At 33.2% G+C, this 21,791-nt stretch overlaps 2 protein-coding genes across 6 annotated transcripts in view; one reads left to right on the forward strand and one right to left on the reverse strand.

The window, feature by feature from the left end:
- The window catches only part of LOC149785021 (ubiquitin carboxyl-terminal hydrolase MINDY-2-like), a 73,029-nt gene that overhangs the window by 33,482 nt on the left and 17,756 nt on the right, over positions 1-21,791 (forward strand). For all 4 annotated transcript variants that reach the window (XM_089978722.1, XM_089978720.1, XM_089978721.1 and 1 more), the window contains exons 4-5: positions 574-764; positions 6,072-6,214. In XM_089978722.1, the coding sequence (XP_089834848.1) occupies positions 574-764; positions 6,072-6,214 (334 nt within the window). The remainder of the gene's footprint in view (positions 1-573; positions 765-6,071; positions 6,215-21,791) is intronic.
- LOC149785022 (uncharacterized) lies at positions 10,749-18,822 on the reverse strand. Of its 2 annotated transcripts, XM_089978716.1 has the most exons (5): positions 18,485-18,822; positions 18,126-18,213; positions 15,239-15,356; positions 13,781-13,920; positions 10,749-11,107 (listed from the first exon to the last, which is right to left on the reverse strand). In XM_089978716.1, exons 2-5 carry the CDS (start codon positions 18,193-18,195, stop codon positions 10,992-10,994), a joined length of 444 nt encoding a protein of 147 aa, XP_089834842.1. In that variant the 5' UTR covers positions 18,196-18,213; positions 18,485-18,822; the 3' UTR covers positions 10,749-10,991. The 2 variants fall into 2 exon arrangements, with proteins under 2 accessions (XP_089834842.1, XP_089834841.1); XM_089978715.1 differs by having other exon boundaries at positions 18,126-18,820.

Below are 21,791 nucleotides of genomic sequence, written 5' to 3' on the forward strand. Positions count from 1 at the left end.
CTTATTTTAAGACCTAGCTTGTTAACAATGGGTCCCCTGCCATAGCTATTTAAGCAGGGGTTCCCAGAGAACTGCCGTGCAAGTTTGTGTGCTCCTTTTCAGTTCTTATTTTCTAAATATGGAAGCCTAAGTGCCAGGGTAGGAAACCAATGGACTCAATAAGGAAAGAGCTAGTTGGCTGTAGGAAGTCACTAACTATTCTGCAAAGTCCTTCTGTTCCTGACATCCCAGTAGCTCAAACCTTAAACGTTGAGTCATGCTTTAGCATTGTTTTTGATAAAAGATGATCATCTCTAATGATATAAATGCTCCTATCTATAAATATATGACTGCCATGTAAGAGATATGTGTAAGCGTGGGTATAAATCCATTCCCTGAAGAATAATGAAACATGATTGTATTCACAATTTCATATGTAAAAATTTGAAAATGTGATCCCATCAGTTTTTGTATGATTGCAAATGGTTCCTTTTTTAGCTTTTAGGAAAGTCTTTTTACTGAGGGAACCAAAAAACTGTTTACCTTTGCACAGCTGTTAGCACCTAACATTTAATGTTCTGTTGTTTTTTCCAGAGTGAGGGACTTTGAGTACACACCAGAATGCATCATCTTTGACTTGTTACAGATCTCATTGTATCATGGCTGGCTAGTAGATCCACAGAATGAAGCAGAGGTCAAGGCTATGGGCACTTGCAGTTACAACCAGTTGGTGGAAAAAATTATCACCCAGAAGGGCACAGATGATTCAGACAAAGTCAATGAAGGTTTGTCATGAAAATAACTGGTGCAGATAATCATAATAATAATAATAATAATACAGACAGCATTTCAAGGAGGTGTATTAAACTAATCTCCCTTGTATAACTAACCTAGTGTTGGGGATTCACTTTTATTTGTTGGCAGTATTTTTCTTATATTACACAGAATAAAATATTATATACTAAATGTTATTTTCATGAAAGTCATTGTTGTCATGCAGGGAGTTAAGTATGTGTGTATTTCTTGTTTAGTGCACCCAGATAACTTGTGAACTCGTTTACAATGTGAGGGAAAGTGTGGATCTCATTTTTACAAATATAAATTACCCAACAAATAGGCCCATGAACATTGAATGTGAATAAACAGTTATCAGATATGGGATACAAAACTTGATATATCATTTCTTTCATCATCTAAAACATTGTTTAGTACTTGGAAATGTAGATTCAACATAATTGACTTTCAGTTTTAAAAAATGTCATAAAATTTGTTACATTTTCTGTTTGAAAAAAATACACTGTAAATAACAATACAAAAAAATATAACGATCAAGGAAAATGTTATTCCTATAATGGCAACAATTTAAACATAAATATCAATTGAACAAGTCTTGTGTGTGAAATTCATGCTTCAGTAATCATTGTACATGTGATACACCTTTTTGTATTCAAATGTGAAAAGTATCAAATGACCATCAGAGCTATGCCCACAAATATTTCCATGAAACCTAATTGAGTGAGCTAGCATTCATGGTAATGAATCAAGCCAGTTAATTTCATATGACCAATGAAACAATGTTTTAAATATAGTTATGTAGGTAACATAACTAAAATATCTAACATTAATTAGTGATTTATCATATTCATTCCCAAATGTGAAAAAGGATAGCAAGGGAACCAAGCAAAATGCATACTTGGTACATAAAGAGCATATTTTAATAGATGGAGTTCATATGTATGGGGAAGAGAGAGCCAAACATTTTTAGTGAATTTGAAAGTTCCTGAATTGGTTTTAAGAAATTTGTTAAAGGATAACAGACAGTTCATGATTACTTGCAGTGAAATTGAAGCATCAATAACTTGTTGATGTAACAATAAACATTAAATTTAGACATTGCTCTTTCTTAAAATAAATGCCCATCTTTTTTTATAAAGTCACATAATCTAGTTCTTTTCTGAATGGACAGGAACACTAGAATGTATCCACATTTACATGAAAATAACAGTGATGTAATAATATACGGTGTTTTTCTTGTACATGTGTGATTTGTATTGTCTTTCACAGATTGGTTATCTTGAATGAAAATGTAATTTATGCAGAAGAGTGAAGAACTCCATTAAAAAAATCTATTGACAATTATTCCCAGTACAATTTTCAAATAAACAAACAACTGTTAACCCCACGCTCACCCTCTTTTGATCTTGTTGATGTCTGTTCCTTTCTTAATTTATCTGTGAAACCTTGGTAACTTGTGCCTTTTCTAATGCTGCATGCATTACTTTCGAACCCTATTTTATGCAAATTATTGAGGGAGAGGTGTACATGCTGGGTTTTCTTTCTTCCCTAAAATGACAAAAAATAATAACAATCAAATGTGATTATATATCTAGAGTATTACATATAAGGATTGGGGTCCCAAGTGGTCTAAAGCGCTATCCATTACGGATCACTACCATCTCACCTCTGTCTGCGTGGGTTCGAGTCTCGGATTCTGCTAATGTGGGTATGTGAGAAAGCTTGCCAGTAGCTTCTCGTGGGTCGGTGATTCTTTCTGGGGTTTTCCCGGGTTCTTCCTCCACCATTAATACTGGCCACCATGTATAGCCTATCGTGTGCTGAAAAATGGCGTTAAACCCTACAACAACAACAACAACATATAAGGATTATTAAAATAAGAATATTTTTAATTTCTTTTTTGTATTTTGTGTGAATAGCATATTAGCTTTGACCTAGCCCGGAAATTATAAAAACTTAGAATTTGAGTTTGAAATTGAATTTGCACTATCAGCCAATCAGAAAAAAGGTGTCAGAAATAATGTAATTTGTGATTGGTGGAAATAAAATCTCAGGTTCAAGATTTGTGTGATTTTTGAGCCAGATATGTAGTGGTAGATATTGGTTTACACTATTCACGGTTGGGTATCCATCATACTCGGGTATAAATGGTATATGCATCACACACAGGTCTAAATTCATTGTATGATAGGTATATGCATAATAATCCGGTATAAATGATATATTCAACATACACAGGTATTAATGGTATATGCATCATAACACAGGTCTAAATTCATTGTCTGATGGGTATATGCATAATAATCCGGTATAAATGATATATTCATCATACACAGGTATAAATGGTATATGCATCACACACAGGTCTAAATTCATTGTATGATAGGTATATGCATAATAATCCGGTATAAATGATATATTCAACATACACAGGTATAAATGGTATATGCATCACACACAGGTCTAAATTCATTGTATGATAGGTATATGCATAATAATCCAGTATAAATGATATATTCAACATACACAGGTATTAATGGTATATGCATCACACACAGGTCTAAATTCATTGTATGATAGGTATATGCATAATAATCCGGTATAAATGATAATATTCAACATACACAGGTATTAATGGTATATGCATCACACACAGGTCTAAATTCATTGTATGATAGGTATATGCATAATAATCCGGTATAAATGATAATATTCAACATACACAGGTATTAATGGTATATGCATCACACACAGGTCTAAATTCATTGTATGATAGGTATATGCATAATAATCCAGTATAAATGATATATTCAACATACACAGGTATAAATGGTATATGCATCACACACAGGTCTAAATTCATTGTATGATAGGTATATGCATAATAATCCGGTATAAATGATAATATTCAACATACACAGGTATTAATGGTATATGCATCATAACACTGGTCTGAATGGTTAATTCTTGGTACATTGATATAAAAGATATATGCATATACACTAGTCCATAAATGGCATATTCATTGTACATTAGTATAATTGTTATATGCATCATTCACTGGTCCAAATTCTATATTCATTGTACATTAGTATAATTGTTATATGCATCATTCACTGGTCCAAATTCTATATTCATTGTACATTATTATAATTGTTGTATGCATAATTCACTGGTCCAAATGGCATATTGTATAGTTGTTTAATAGGTATATGCATCACACACCGGTCCAAATGGCATATTCATTGTATACTGGTATAATAGGTATATGCATCACACATTGGTCCATATGGCATATTCATTGTATACTGGTATAATAGGTATATGATTCACACACTGGTCCAAATGGCATATTCATTGTATACTGGTATAATAGGTATATGCATCACACATTGGTCCATATGGCATATTCATTGTATACTGGTATAATAGGTATATGCATCACACATTGGTCCATATGGCATATTCATTGTATACTGGTATAATAGGTATATGATTCACACACTGGTCCAACTGGCATATTCATTGTATACTGGTATAATAGGTATATGCATCACACACTGGTCCAAATGGCATATTCATTGTATACTGGTATAATAGGTATATGATTCACACACTGGTACAAATGGCATATTCATTGTATACAGGTATAATAGGTATATGATTCACACACTGGTACAAATGGCATATTCATTGTATACTGGTATAATAGGTATATGATTCACACACTGGTACAAATGGCATATTCATTGTATACAGGTATAATAGGTATATGATTCACACACTGGTACAAATGGCATATTCATTGTATACTGGTATAATAGGTATATGATTCACACATTGGTCTAAATGGCATATTCATTGTATACTGGTATAATAGGTATATGCATCACACATTGGTCCATATGGCATATTCATTGTATACTGGTATAATAGGTATATGATTCACACACTGGTACAAATGGCATATTCATTGTATACTGGTATAATAGGTATATGCATCACACATTGGTCCAAATGGCATATTCATTGTATACTGGTATAATAGGTATATGATTCACACACTGGTACAAATGGCATATTCATTGTATACAGGTATAATAGGTATATGATTCACACACTGGTACAAATGGCATATTCATTGTATACTGGTATCATAGGTATATGCATCATGCACTGGTCCAGATGGCATATTCATTGTATACAGATATAATAGGTATATGCATCACTCACTGGTACAAAAAAATGGCATATTCATCATTCACTGTTATAAAGGCCATCTTTACCATAGAAATGATATAACCGTCTTACACTGGTATAAATGATATCAGCATCATACATTGGTATAAATGATAAATGCATCATACACTGGTATAAATGATAAATGCATTATAAATTACATATGCATCATGCACTGGTATAAATGATATACGCATCATAATATGGTATAAATTGTATATGCATCATGCACTGGCATAGTTGGTATATACTTGCATGTAGTTGCATCTTTTGAGGTTTTCCTTCCATGTCTTTGCATGAATCAGAGTTATGTTTCTTGAACAGCTCTGTATGTACTTGAAGTGGTTAAAAATCTTAAACATGCCACGTGTTGTGATACTTTTTGATATTTCAACTTTACACTCCCACCCCACCAACCCACCACAAATTTTTGTTATTCTATATGGTGTTGTGTGTAAACTTTTCAATTAATATAACATTGTCTTTTGGGAATTGGGAATTTCATGTACATGTCTCAGTCTTTTATTTTATGTAAGGGATTTTTCAGCTCATTGGTTTTAAACTTTGCAAGACAGTTAAGATTGGCAGTTAAGTGATTTTACAAAGTTAATACCTGTTTTCACCCATTTTTTAATTTTGCGTTAGTGATTGTCATTCTCTCAGTCTTTTAGTCAAAAATTTGTGTGAATGTCAGTATAATGTTTTCCTCATGTGTGTGACTATTTCTGACATTGTATTAGGCCCAATAAATGAGCTTGGTTGCCTGTTCTAAGTTTTCATGGCATATGTGAGCAGATGTTTCAGTATTGGAAGCATTATCTTTGGTGGGCATTGAAAGAGCAAGAATGAAGAAAGCTAGAAAAACATTATTTGTAAAACAGAAGTGTTATTTTTTTTCTGGAATATTTCCTTATAAACTGGTATGAATTATACCTAATGTTTGGTTTTAGACATTGGTTTTTTTAATGAAGTTTTTATTGCAAACTAAGTCACCTGTATTGTTTGTTTGTCAAAGAAAAACGTGGAATGTTATACAAGTTCAGTCAATCCTTTTACAGCCCTGATAGCTGAGCAGTTCCTGGAAACCTCTGCCTCTCAGTTGACATACTTTGGCCTCAGTGAGCTGACCTCCACTGTTAAAAATGATGAATTGTGTGTCTTCTTCAGAAATAACCACTTCAGTACCCTCTACAGGCATCAGGTAACTAAATGAATTTTAGTTTTTGCTTTATATCTCAGAATTATTTGTTTAGTAGCAAGGCTTGTTCCCTGTTACAAATGTGGAAGGAGGATATATTATTACCTTTAAATCTCACTTGCTCATCATAATTTGGTTATGTTTCAAATATCGGTGAGTTTCTCTGAACTTTTGGTTGTAGGGTCATATATCTTTATGGACACTTCCTGGTATGTGCAACACAATCTAATAAAAACAGGTCTTTATACCCTCTGATTCATGTGTTGTTGATTTTGGTTGTTTTGCATTTGAGTCAGTTTCTCATTCACTTTTGGCTGCAAAGGTCATACAGCTTTGTTTATTGATGCTTCCTTGTGCGTGCAATGTCTAACTTCTGTTTCATCCTTCATTGACTTTAGTTTTTCATTTTAAGTGTCTCGTGCACTTTTAGCTGTAGGGTCATAGAACTTTGCATGTGGATACCACTGATCAGTCAAAGTAGGTCAGTGTTACCTATTATTTCATGTTTCAATGACTTGGCGTAAGTTTACTTCCAAGTCATTTTCTTGTATATATTTACTGCAGAGTCATGAAGCAGATATGTAGATGTGCATTTGTTAAGACAATACTCATCTATCAAAGTTGGTTACTGTTATCCATATTTTGCATTTCTTCTACTTTGGAAGTTTTTTCTTCAGGTCAGTTTTGCAGGGAATTTACATGTAAAAGAGGGGCCAGTATTAGTGTTGTTTAAGTTAATTTCTATTTATTTGTGCCTTTGTCTTGCATCAGTAAAGTTCAGCATATCAATGAGTTTATTCAGATTGACATTAATGCTAACATAGTCATTAGAAATGTTTGCACTTTATTCCATACTTGACAGCACTCTTTGACATAATTATTGCTGGGATTACATCTCTGTTTTGATTTACTTTCTAAGATACTGCTCTGGTGGCCTAGTGGTTAGAGCTTCCACCTCAGATGCAGGAGGTCGAGGGTTCGATCCCAGGCCGAATCATACCAAAGACTTATAAAAATGGTACTAACAACTGCCTTGCTTGGCATTCAGTATTAGGAGGTTAGTGTTAGGACTGGTTGTACCTGGTGTCAGGATAATGTGACTGGGTGGGAAATCATGCTACATGTCTGCGGCATGATGCCCCAGTGCTAAACATCACTATAGACTGGCACATTGCAGACATCGTAGCAATATGACTGAAACATTGTTAAAGCTACATTAAAAATCCAAATCACACATGCACACACACACTTTCTGTGACAAATGTACATAAAGTGGGTTAGTGTCATATTAGCACCAATGATTTCCCATTCCCTGAAAAAGAGACCGCTTTGAATAACTCACATTTTTTTCCAGTTTGATTTATCACTTAAATTAGCCTCATCAAGATGTTATGTGTGTGTAAATAATGAATAAAAACTCTAACATCATTTCCAATTTTAAACAGTATCAAAAGACATACTTTTGCTCTTCTTTTGTTGAATTTAACCCCTACCAAGAGACTGGTTCCTCTTTCTCACAAACAAACAATGTTGTAATACATCTTGAGTATTGTCTTTTCCTGAGTTACCTCCCTTGCTTTGGCAAGTATGCCTCTTGATTTTGATAATATAGATGGTATAATTTTCTTTATTTTGAAAATTGTGCTTTAATCTGGCTTTCAGTCATGTAATTCAAGTTATATCTCAGTTGCAATTTACAATTGTCAAGATCCTGGTATATGGTTTACACTTATATTTACCAGGAATTCAGACACTCCTGAACACAAAGTAATTGTAAACAGGATGCAAGTATAAATGTCAAAGGTAATATGTGTATTATATTTAATGGACACACCTAATTATAGCCTTACATTTAACAGTATATTTGTGTTTGATATTTTGCAGTGTATATTCCTTTTTGACTGTTGGAATCCATTTCTGAATTCAGGGGAATAGAAGAAGAAAACAATAAAATTAAATAAATGTCTTGCAAACAGACATATTCTGTGTAAAGTATAAATTAGTTCAACTTAGTTTTGCACATGGTTATAATCGGTCTTTGATAGTTAATAGTAAACAGTTCAAAGTAAATTAAGATTTTTAGTTAGCCAGACTATTTCTGGAAGAATCAGTGATGATAATGGTAATGTGCCATCTTGAGATACTCAGAAAATGGTTTTAACATGGGTTAACATTTTAAATGAATATAATTTATAAAATATATATGTGAAATGATATATAAAATCTGATTTTTAAATTCAAACGTGAATAGAATTTTAGAGCTCTTTTTCTCCTACATTACTTAGGAAAGTATGATGGGCCTATGGATTTTTTATTTTTTCTACAATAGATACTTATTTTGTTGGGATTCGGTTTTGTCCATATCAGCACAAAATGCAAATGGAATGAATAAAAATTAATATCTTAAAATTTAAATTTAGCTGAGCCAGAGATTAAATGAAGAAAGAGCCACAATTACTTCACAGCTTCCAGTTGTGATTAAAATGGTTTCATTTGAGATTAAAAAATTTAATTTTTGACTGAAAAATTCCAACTGTTTACAATCTTGTAATCTTAAGAATCATGATGTGGCTTCTAGAAATGATATCAAGACTCTCAAATTACAAATACAAACTTTTCCTAATGGGTTATTGAGTTGAGTTAAGCAGTCACATTGGCCATCCTGATTTCCTATATAAGTATATGATCAATAGTCACCTTCTTCCACTGTCAGTGGGCATGTGTTTCTTAACCAAGTAGTGGTTTTTCACCCTGCCTTCAATGGTCACTGGAGCTTATCAGCAGTGACCACTCCAAGTATGTAAATTGAACTTCTTTTGTTTGATGAGCAAGGCATGGTGTGTGTGTGTGTGTATATATATATATATATATATATATATATATATATATATATATATATATATGAATCAATAGATGCAGGAAGCTTCTTTTCATTCTCTAATCATCAAAGGTCTGTCGATCTTTGAGTTTGTGCAACAGATTAATCCATCAGTTGTTTAAAGTGTGAACACCTGTTTTCATGCTAATTACACCAGCTGGCTGTACAAAAAGTATGTCTTGTGTTACCCAATCATAGGTAATGTTTGGATGCAAATTAAAGGAACTACTAAAAACTGATCAAAACTTTGATGCATGTGACAATCATAGGAGAATCAGTGATGATGTGACGTATATGAGTGAATAGAGAGAGGATACAGTAATCTTGTGTGAAACTTTATTTTGTTATTTTCTTTTTGCTGAATAGCTACACTAAATAAATGTATCTTGATATCATATTACTACTGCTAATAATAATACATGTAGATAATAATGATGATATTACTACTACTACTAATCCCATGCTGTCTGATGCATAGTGCATTATGCTTTTGACATAATCGTTATGCTTTTTTCCTCACTAAATTACGCTTACGCATAAATGAGTTTGGATTATGCGTTTTTGGTATATGCCCCTCCCAAAAAATAATTTGTTTTTCATTTTTATTAACATCCCATTAATCCCACAGACCGTAGTCTAGAAAAGACGGCTTCTTTGTAACTACAGCATAAGAATATACTTGTCCAAAGACTTGCATGCACTTTCCTAACAGCATTATGTTCTATTTATATAACTATCACATACATCTCTGCTTATTGATTATGAATCCATTTTCTATCCCCAATTAGAATGTGCTGTGTTACAACTCATTCTAATGTTTATTATCCTACTTTATTACAAATTAAGTTGTTCTTTTTTATCAGTTAGGAATTAGCATCTATTTACATGGGATTTGAGTTCTAGATTTAGACCTTGAAAGGTTCTAAAACAAAAGAACATGTTTACAAGTTCAATGGGATAATTTCTGATTGGATGATTACATCAGGTGGGTTGTGTTGCGACATAATTCAGGTGAGTTGTATTGTGACATAAGTCATGCAGGAAGTAATGCGACATAGGAGTCATAATAGAGTCATGGAGCTGTGTGTAAGATGAGAAGTCAAAAATATTCTTAGTTCCTAATTCCTTTTCCCTTGTATTGTTCTTGTCTAATATCAGTCTGCAGATGTATTTAATGCTGGGTTTAGATTTAATTTGAGAGGAAACGTGTATTTAAATTATTTATTGGAATAACAAAGTACTCATATAACTGGAATAAAGCAACATTTCAGGATCATTGTGAATTCAGTCAAATTAGTTTTGGACAATGCCATTGTGATGCATCAGGACTGTTGGCACTTCAGCATATACAAAGATTTTGGTACATCTGCACATTTGAGACCTGATGTTCATTCAGAACACTTTGTGAATGCTTTCTTCTTTGTCATATTTTACCTTTATGTCAATGACAACTGTCCTACAAAGGATACATTTGTTTGTAATTCCTTGTTTCCTCTGTAGGCATGTTTTATGGTGCATGTGTAATTGTATTGCTTGAAACTAATATCAAAGATGTAATCTAATTCATTTGTACATCTTATGCTTGATTTTACATTGTTTTTTTTTTTTTAAAATAGGCTTTTATACCATGAGGGGATGAATTGAAGTTAAGAAAATCTGTTATATATTTTTTGTAAGTTTTATTTAATGCAAAACCTAATTCATACTTATATTATTGTTCAATTAGGACTTTGATTATCAATTTATTAAAAACTAGCAACTGAACAAGACTGTATGGATCATGGTTGGGACGTTTTGCTTGTTTTTTTTCTTTCTTTCTACATGTATTTGTTTTTTTTCTTTATTTCTTTCAATAAAAGTAGAATTTCCTTTGAAATCACCAAGTTCAGTTAAATACATATTTCAGAAGCCACTGAAGGTCACAGTTTTATACAGCACATATAGAACGATGTGAATCATTGTGTAGACCGAGGCTTGTTTGTTTCCACCACCATTATATTCAGCTTTAAACTCCAAGTCTGTAACAAAAAGAGAAAATATAAAGTAAATTCTTAAAAATCTGTGATGAAGAGAACATTTATTTTTATTTGGGTCAGTGTCAGCTGGTTTGATGCATGTAGTTTTTTGACATTAATTGTAAAGTATACTTGAAAATCAGGATGGCATATGGCACTTGTGTACGAGGGTTTTTTATGTAAAACTCTTCTTTTTTTTGTAGGTACCTTGTAAATTCTATTCTTTCTGATAATTTCAGAATAACAATCATGTATACTTTGTTAATAGAGCTCCAGAAAAACTGTCTGTCAGCATATTTTATACATTGAAATTGATTAAAAGCTTGAATGAATTTAGATTACACAAAACAAGTTGATTTTAAATATTTATTCAAAAGTTGTCAGCATATTATTGCTCCTCCCATAAGCACAGTCCATATTTTATGATGGTGCATTTGATTAGTATAAACTATGCTATTCATTCAATATGTTCCAGATGCTTGAAATCATAATACTTGATCATTGCGAGAATACTTATTCAAATAGAGCTTAGCCATAGTTATATGCTTCCTGAATTATTCTTGGTCTGTTTGATGTATTCTCCGTGTGTTTTTTTTCAAAACAAGGGAGAAAAAACTCAATTTATGAAATTCTTATCTTGAGCTATGCATTATTTTTAAATGTTGAAACCCTTGGACAAGAATTACTGGTAGAACCTTTGGTTCAACTCTCGTGCTCAGACTAAAATTGGCACCATAGAAAAATACTGTGTGATCCTTTTGCATCAGATCCAAGGTTTTGCCTAATGACGGATACAAACTTCTGATACAGAGGGTGGAATGCCCAATGTCTGATAGATACAGAATTCTGTTCTGCATGTGAAGTTTTCTCTCCAATACCAATACATTTTAAAGATTTATTTTTCTCACATTCCTAAATTACAAATTGAAGCATGAAAGGAAAATGGCATATTGTGAATAATACTGATGCAGCTTTAAAACATTTCATCAGCTTAAAATAGAATGTAAAAAGTTTAGTTTACACTGTAAAATTAAATTTAAGCTATGAGTCTGTGAAAGACAGCGGTTATTGATACGTCACCAGAATGAGTACTAAAGATGTCTACACAATGATGTAAAGGTGAATGGGTAAAAATAAGTCCACTTGTATCCCTGCAGTTAATTGAGGCTAAAAATAATGATTTATACTTGATTCAGCTTTGATGTAGAATTGATTTTCCTTTTATACTTAATAATAAAACATGAAATTTTTGAAAATTGTAATAAAACAGCTCATGTTTCAACTTTAAACCATGGTGCAGTATCTGTACCTGTATCTAGGTTGATACAAAATGTCCTGTTCACAGGAAACTAACTTCAACTACCATAATATGTAAATGTGTTGCCGTAGACTATTGTGAATGAATACTCTGGTGGTGATGGAAATCAGGAGCTTTTGTGAGTTTATTGCACTGTGATTGCAATAGAAAGTGAGTGCTGTAGTCACATATTGAAGGACGGAGATATTCCACATTGTGTTCAGTGCTGGAAAGCATGATCCATCACAGAGAATTTTAATAAAAATAGGGACTGGTATTCAAATGATGCAGTAGTTGTCATGGGCATCAATGTTAAATTTTTGCATTTAGCTCTGACATCATTGTCTGCACAGTTATGAAACATGATGATTTATTTATCTTGTTGGTCAGGGGCAGGGTGGAGGCTGAGGGTCTAATGCACTCACCTTTACCAATGACTGCTATCTTGCTATCTCACCTCCTTCCCAGTAGTTAAAGTTTCAAGCTTGGCTAGTGTTGGTAAAGCTTATCATCAGCTTCCCTTGGGTCAGTGGTTCTGCCTAACAAAGTTTCTCTGATACTGTTTTGTGTACATTCTTTAAATCTGATTGGTGCATTCATGTTGGTGGGTACTATACCTCTGGCAGAGGTACATCACAGCGACCTACCTTTTATGTTCTTGCATTTATGTTGTTTTTCCATTAGCTCAGTTCCTTATTAGATGCATTTGTGTGTATAATCATGACATTTGATTGGTATTTTTACATTATGAACAATAATCACCTTGATGTCTGACTGACATTGTTGTATGTGCAGTCATGAAATTTGATGGTGGGGGTGTGTATCGGGGGTGGTGGGGGCGAGTAGTCTAAAGTGCTTGCCTTTACCGATCACTGCCATCTCAACTCTGTCAATGTAGGCTAGAGTCTTAAGCTTGGCCAGTGGGACTGGGTGAGAAAGCTTGCCATTAGCTTCTTGTCAGTCAGATATTCTGCCTTGCTAAGTTTCGACATTACAGTTTTGTATAAATTCATGAAATCTGATGGGTGCATTCATGTTGGTGGGTACTATACCTCTGGCATAAGTATATCACAGCAACCTACCTTTTATGTTCTAGAATTTATGTTGTTTTTCCATTTACCTCAATTCTTTAGACACTTTTGTGTGTATAATCATGACATTTGATTGGTATTTTTATATTAGGAACAATAATCACCTTGATGTCAGACTGTCAAGGTCACCACAATCCAATTTTCTTGCTCTAGTAGCTGTGCAATAGTTTAGATTGCCATAGTGCAACAAATAAGACATTGCAGTATGTGGAATTCTTGTTTAAGTTGTAATTAGTAATTTTGAGGTTTGTAGACACTTATTTCAAATTTTTAAAATGTCAAACTTACTGCCTCCAATAAGAGCACAGCTGAATGGTTTTCTAATATAATGCTCAACTATGTCCATTTCATACAGTTTCTTCTCCTTTGAGTTGTAGGGGCAAGTGGACATGGCTTGTAGAATGCATGTGTGTAGGTCTCCAAAGGTTCTGAAAGAAATAAATCACAGATTTTCTATTATTAATACAATCAGCAAAAGTTAATAATATTTTAGAAGTGCTATGATTAATGTTAGCTACAAAAAATGTGTTTGGACTGTGCTTAGAGATTTGGATCAAAAATTGGTTATAATAGTAACAGATTGGAATGGTGGAGGATTATTCTCAAATTTAGAAACCAGTTATCAAAAGTAAGCACATTTTGTTGCTGTATTTCCCCTTCCTCTTTGTAGAGACATGTGTCCCAGATTTTATCCAAAATGTATTTCATAGCACATGACAATGAGGATTACATTTTTTGCTGCTTTTTTCATAAAATGATTTGACTCGTGTGTATATATATATATATATATATATATATATATATATATATATATATATATATATATATATATCTGTTTTAAGAGTTCATATAGGTGCCTTTAGTACTTCAAAGCTGAATCCTGTGTCATAAAGTACAGGCATACATATCAAATAAGTGGTGTAAGATAAATGTAGGAAATTTCTGTTAACTATTTGAAACCAATTTATCCCTTTAAACTTTATTTATTCCAGTACATAATCTATTCTGTACTTCTGATTTGTTTTCTACATAATATCTATATATAATGGAGCCAGTTTCTGTGGTAGTAATTTTGCTAACAAGAGACATAACTTCCATGGCCATGGTAGGTTTGGCAAAATACTGGCAGTCATTGCTGATGCATTATGTATTGATTTTCCTTGTTCTGGAGATATCAGTTTGAAACTTATGAATTCAGGTTAGATAAAATTTATTATTGCCAAACTGCATTGATCAAGAATTGATGGTTCATTATACAAAGGTAGATCAGGGTCTGTGCAGTTTGCAATTGGGCTTTACTTTAAAGCAGGTATAGAAAATACACCAATTTCATCATATTTGTATCTATAGCTTACAGAAACAAATGGTACAGTTATGGTTGTAGGAGTAGTGGAAGAAAAGGGGAGGAAGGATTACAGAATTAGTGGAGAGAAAAAATAATCAGAATAATATGAATAGTAAACCTTAAGTAATAGAGTTCCACATGTCTGTTCAATCCTATTCCTTGATTTTGTTTAGCACAAACTTTTCAATTCTTTTCTGACCCTTTACAAAATGGTAAACCATTTCCAGGTCTTAAGCTAAATTAATGAACCAGTGGAACTAAACTTTTGGTAAATTCAGTATTATATAGAGATCTTGTATGCTATGAAGGAATGCATTGAAATAAAAGCTCCATAAATGTTGTTAGAAAATAAAAATAAACTGTTGTACTGTTTTCAGTGAGAAAGTCTTTGGTGTTTATACCTGCAAATGTGTTGTTTATCCCCATTTTCCTCAGCCTCAACCATGTGTGTCATTGTTTCTCTGCATGTTACTTGTTGCGCTTGAGACAAACATTGTCCTCCACCAGCTTGTGCCAGAACTTAAGGAAATCAAAGACAATATTAAAATTGTAATTCTGCTGCCTTCTTTGAGATACATTATTCTTAAAAATTCTTTCCATCAAAACACTAGCTATGAACTTCTTCCAGGTTTTGTGATAACATAAAAATGGTGGTATAGTCAATGTTTACATTTATATGTAGAATGATAGGAAGAATAAATAATGGGATGCTCTACAGTTTGTACACAGTTAGATTTTTAAAGATGAAGAATTTCCCAGGTTTTTCTCACTGGTTTAACTAGCTTTTTAAAAAAAAACAGACCTTGTGTATATTGTGCTTCATCAAAAGAACTTTTAATAAATACCCTTTAGGTTGGTATATGATTGATAGGTGTAATATAGGATATAGATTATACTGTTTGGCCTTACTTCAGATGTGCACCTATAAAAAAAATCTAATAGCTCCATTTGGTCATTTTAACTTTCTGAACTTCAGAGGTAAATTGTAAAAAAAAGAGCCAATAACATATTTACATTTTATACATATTTACATTTTATATATTGGTAATTCAGTCATTATACTTTCAGAAGCTGGTATTGTCTAGTCCAGCTAACTTCATTGTCCCTATTTTAATAACTACTAAAGATAGTGTACTTTAGACTAATTAAAGCTGATTTTCGACCACATGGGAGCTGTCATATTGCCTAGCTGTATGCAGTTTCCACAAGTACAATATCCAAAGAAATTGACACAGAGGTATAACAACATTCTCTCCATTGTGCATGTTGCAAATGTAAACAGCTTAACGTAAACCTGTAAATCTTTTAGAAGTTCATAATACCTGTAGAGCACTCCCATGTGTATGCAGTAACATTTTATGGCACATCAGCATAATTGTGGCTCTATGATGCTGTTTAAAGGTTATGTTAAAAAAATGTAAAAATGAATTGTAGAAAATTGTAGGAAGGTAAACCCAGCCATATGAATGTAAACATCAAATTCATAAAGATACTATTAAAATGTAAATGATGAAGATGTTAAAAAAAATTTATAACATATACAAACTAAATGATAAAGATAACACATATAAAATCCTTAAAATAAAGATATGGCAGAAAAATTGATAAACTTGTTTTGACTCTGGCAACATTCAGAGTTGAACTACAATGATTCCTCTATAATACTGCATTTCTTAGGAACCACAAAATGACCAACATTAAAAGAACCACAAAATGATCAGCATCAATAGAACCACAAATTGACCATTATCAGAGACACAAATTGACCATCCTTAAAAGAACCACAGAGTGACCATCATTAAAAGAACCACAAAATGACCATCATTATAAGAACCACAAAGTGATCAGCATTAGAAGTGAGGAATCTGATGCTTGGAGGGCAACATGGGTAAAAAAAAGTCATTTGTTTTTTAGGTACAAAACTTTGCTTCAGCTTATCAGGATGCAATCTCATGTCATCCTGTATTGCTAGATATGAGGTCAAAGTATGTGCAGATTTGCTTTGAATACAGGAAGCCACCATGTCGTTTTTGTAACCAGTAAATTAGCATATTGTCAGCACAGATAACCATGTCTGCTCATTGGAATAATACATCATATGAAATCATATGGTGACCCTTGTGCCTTGTGATTTTTGTTTAAATTTTCTATTTTTTATGTACATACTGAAAACGTAATGAAAAATGATTTAATCTCTTTAAAGTCGAGACAATTTGAATTTGTATATGATACATAGAAGACAGACATTAGGCCTGAATGCCTGACAAACTTCCAATATGCCTGTAGATCACATGATGTCTCTCACACCTTTGCTAGCGATAATATTGGTTGATGGTCCATAGGCATTGGAGGGTTTGTTTGACATGTACCAATAAGTTAATTTGAAAAATGGTCTAGTTGGAAAGTGCTTATCATATCTGGCTGGATTTTTTTTTCACTGCTCTAGTGACCTAATTAGTTAAAGCGTCTGCCTCAGATGCAGGAGGTCATGGGTTCCAACCCCAGGCAAGTCAAAACAAAGACATATAACAGTGTTACTAATAGTTGCTTCACTTGTGCTCAGCATTAAGAGGTTAGTGCTAGGATTGGTCAGCCTGGTGTCAGGATAGCAAAAACTCAATCACAGACTCATCCGAGTATTGTGATCTCCAGGCCTGGACATTAGTGAAGTTTCGTTAAAATGATGCAATTCTTCTCCAAAATGATAGACCATATTAAATAATAAAACATGTTTGGAAATTACAAACATCAGTATGTACAATTTATTTTTTGTAAATCAATATCAAAGAGAGCAATTGCTACACCCATGATGATTGATTGCATGCATTAAAAAAAGAATAAAATCAATATTTTAATAGAAAAATTTGGTATTTGTTTCAACTCTATTCTTGTTACACATAAAATCAGCCACGGCAGTAAAGGAGAGATGACATTGAGGGGGTCCTAGATGGCAGCATAGTCTAACACTTGCCTTTACAGATCATTCATACATTTCACCTCTGTCTACATGAATTCAAGTCATGGCTTGACCAATGTGGGTATGTGAGAAAGCTTAACAGTAGCTTCCCATGGGTCATTGGTTCTTCCCAGGGTCATCCTGTGTTCATCTTCCAACAAATATATATTAGCTGCCATTTACAGCCTATCATTGTGAAAAAATGGCATTAAACCTGACAAAAATGAACAAAATTGATATTGGATGGTTTCAGAGTTATGATAATGTTACAAAATTGTTTGTTGTTTATTATATCCTGCATAAAGTTTGGAAGATTCAGATTTTATATCTACCTGAGATAGTTGTCAAAGACGTAACTTGGATCATGATGAAAATAAATACTGTTCTTTCTCTCCAGTCCATCCTGCTGAGCCAACAGTACTGAAAATAATAATCCTTGTAGAATCTTTTTTTAAGTAGAATTTACATTAAAATGCTAGTCTAAACCAGTGCTGGCTTCTGTATGAACTTGAATTTACTTAAAATAGGTCTTTGTATTGCATACCTGATCCAGGTACTGTTTCATTTACAAATTTCATGTATACTTAGTCTGGGTACTTCTTTGTTTGCAAATTTCATGTGCATATAATCACCTGAGATTTAAAAGCAACTTTGATTATTTCTTTTTGCAAAACATAGATAAATATCTAACAGTTATGAAAAGTATGCTTCTTGTTTATGATAAACTTTTTCCTCAGCTGTGTGAATCAAGTATCTCCATCTGAGTGAATTAATTCAATCATGAGCTGTTGATCCTGTCACAGTAGAGCGTCTGTTGTTTATTTTCCATTTAATGCTGTCTCCTGATCAAATACATCCTTTTTGGCACAGTTCTTAATTGGAACTTTATGCATGTCCTTTACTCATTGGTTTATAACTCTTGACCTAAGTGACCAAAGACATGTAGTTGGGAATGGAAGTATATACATCAGTATACTGTTGTCAAGCCTTCTAATCTAAATGGCCTGTACTAAGTGAGGAGAGGCTTCCTGTTGGAATCTTGACACACTCAAAAACTTTCATCTCATTTCCTCATTGTACTAATACATTAGTCCCACGATATTATTAATCTAGCTGAAAAACATTTACGTTTAGGCTATAATATTTTAGCTCATACTGGGATGGCCATTTGTCCATTGGATGTCTGTCATTTTTTTGTGGCACAAGTTATCATTACTCCTGCTAAACTCACACACATATTCTTTGCAGGTCTTGTTTGCCTGAATGAAAATGGTGCCTCCACACATCTAATCTGGTGCCTGTCAGACAGCTAGTATGGCCATTTTGAAAATCTGAATATCACTTCTTGGTCATGTTAACACTACATTTTCACTAAAAGACTTATAATGTCTAGTTGGTCCTAAATGAAACTGATGCTAACTTGACAACCAACATGGCCACCATAGTGTCCATATTGAAATCAGCTACAGAAAGTTAGATACATTACAGTAATCTTTGTATTGTCAAAATTAATCATTTTCCTTCCTGCTTCCATCCTTTTTGAGTATCTGACTCACCAAGATAGATCACTGACTTACGTTAGTACTTCATGCTAGTTCTCATACTTAATTTATAGCCATTCATCATGTTTAATTGGTAGAACAATTCTCAGGCTGAGTATTTGATTCCATAAAAACAATTTTTTTTACAAAATAAAAGATTATGAAATAATCGATTTGTTTATTTATTTATTTATATGAGCCTGCAATTTGTTTATTTATTTATTTATATGAGCCTGCGATTTGTTTATTTATTTATTTATATGAGCCTGCGATTTGTTTATTTATTTATTTATATGAGCCTGCGATTTGTTTATTTATTTATTTATATGAGCCTGCGATTTGTTTATTTATTTATTTATATGAGCCTGCAATTTGTTTATTTATTTATTTATATGAGCCTGCGATTTGTTTATTTATTTATTTATATGAGCCTGCGATTTGTTTATTTATTTATTTATATGTGCCTGCATCGAGATGGAGATGAACTAGAGTAATCGCCTTTCCAATCCATCTGTCAATTCATCTATCAGTCTGTCTATCCATTGAAACCTGTTGTGACCACCATAGCAATGCAATGTTACAAATAATTAGATGCCTTTGGTACCATAGGTGAATTGCCTGTTACAGCTACTGTTAAGCTTTCTCACATACCCACATTGGTCAAGCCATGACTTGAATTCATGTAGACAGAGCTGAAATGTATGAATGATCTGTAAAGGCATGTGTTAGACTATGCTGCCATCTAGGACCCCCTCAATGTCACCTCTCCTTTACTGCTGTGACTAATTTTATGTGCAACAAGAATAGAGTTGAAACAAATACGAAATTTTTCTATTAAAATAATTGCTGAATGTATTCAAATTGAATTTGAATACTTTTTATCTTAAATTTATCATTTTATATTTGTCTACTCGGGCATCAGAGACCCTCCCCCAGCCACATTAAAATCATTGTGAACTCAGTCAACTAAATCCAAGTTCACCTCTAAATTATAACTTTGGGCTCTTTCATAAATTTGAGGGTTTGTGGGGGGTTCTGACTAAAATACTGCATGAACAAAAACATTCCTCTAGCAGTGAAGAAAGACTGTTGGTAAAGAAGGGTAGCAACTACTGACAGTTCCATTTAGAGGAGTATCTTGAATAAATTGTCGAAGAAGTTATTCAAGCACAAAGAAAATCACATGGACATGAGGTCTACTTAATTCAATTAATTAAATTAAATTTTGGTGTGTGTGTGCTTTCGGATTTTAAATGTAGCTTTAAAAGTTTTTTAGTCATATTGCTATGATGTCTGCAGTGTGGTAATTTATAGAGATATCTAAAGCAGAGGCATCATGCCGCAGATATGCAACATCATGTTCCACCCAGTCACATTATCCTGATACCAGGCCGACCAGTCCTAACACTAACCTCTTAATGCTGAGCACCAAGTGAGGCAGCTGCTGTACCATTTTTTCTAAGTGTTGGGTATGGCTTATCTGAGGCAGATGCTATAACAATTAAATTTGGATACACTAATTAGTGCATAAAGGCTTTGTTGACTTTGCTATGACAATCCATTAATCATCATGTTCTCTATCAATTTGCAATCTTGCACATTATCTTTCCAAGATTATCTGATTGGCAATAAATACTGTGTGAGCAATGTGTCTATTCAGAGTCTGTTAGTATGTCTGTCCCACATTTAATGCACCATATGTACATGTACTCACTTATAAGCATAATGTACCTGCAGATCAGGGTCACTGTTGCTTGTTCTACTGATTACTCCTGACAAAATGCACAGACCCAGATCTGCAAGCACCTGTGATAGCAGATCTGGATCTGTGCATTTTGCAGTCACACTCATCTTAAAAGAGAGTATATATGGTAGGTAACCTGTATGATCCCATTAACTATTGTGCCATACATTTTATTTTGTTGTATAGTTTATTTCATTTAATATTAGTTCTTATTATATGCTCATTTTTTCTCCATTAATTTTACATTGTCAGAATTGTTCGGTATCTTTCTATATTGATGGCTTCGAATTGCACTGCATGTACGTCTAAAAATAGTATGGTGCATTGGCAAAACTGGTGGAGGACAGTGTTTGTCTCATGCACAGCATGTAATTGCTTAATGAAAACCACTAAAAATAGGATATTTACATCATTCAGTACCCAGTTTTTGTGTTTTTATTTACTACTTGTAACATAATTGTGTAGGAACATCCCTCACAAGTAGAGGTGAGACGACTCATTGATATCTGATCTACTGCCAGAATATCCCTATACACACAGCATTAAGAGTGTAATAATACATCACTGTTGTTGTTGCTGTTTTGGGATTTAACACCAGATAGGTTATATATGGCAGCCAGTATAGCTGGTGGAGGAAGAACCTTGAAAAGCCCTCGTAAGAACAACTGATCCATGGAAAGCAACTGGCAGCTTTCTCAAATATTCCTCTATAA

This window comes from Sinohyriopsis cumingii, chromosome 13, assembly GCF_028554795.1.
Source record: "Sinohyriopsis cumingii isolate HCF-2022 chromosome 13, ASM2855479v2, whole genome shotgun sequence".
Lineage (NCBI taxonomy): Eukaryota > Metazoa > Mollusca > Bivalvia > Unionida > Unionidae > Sinohyriopsis > Sinohyriopsis cumingii.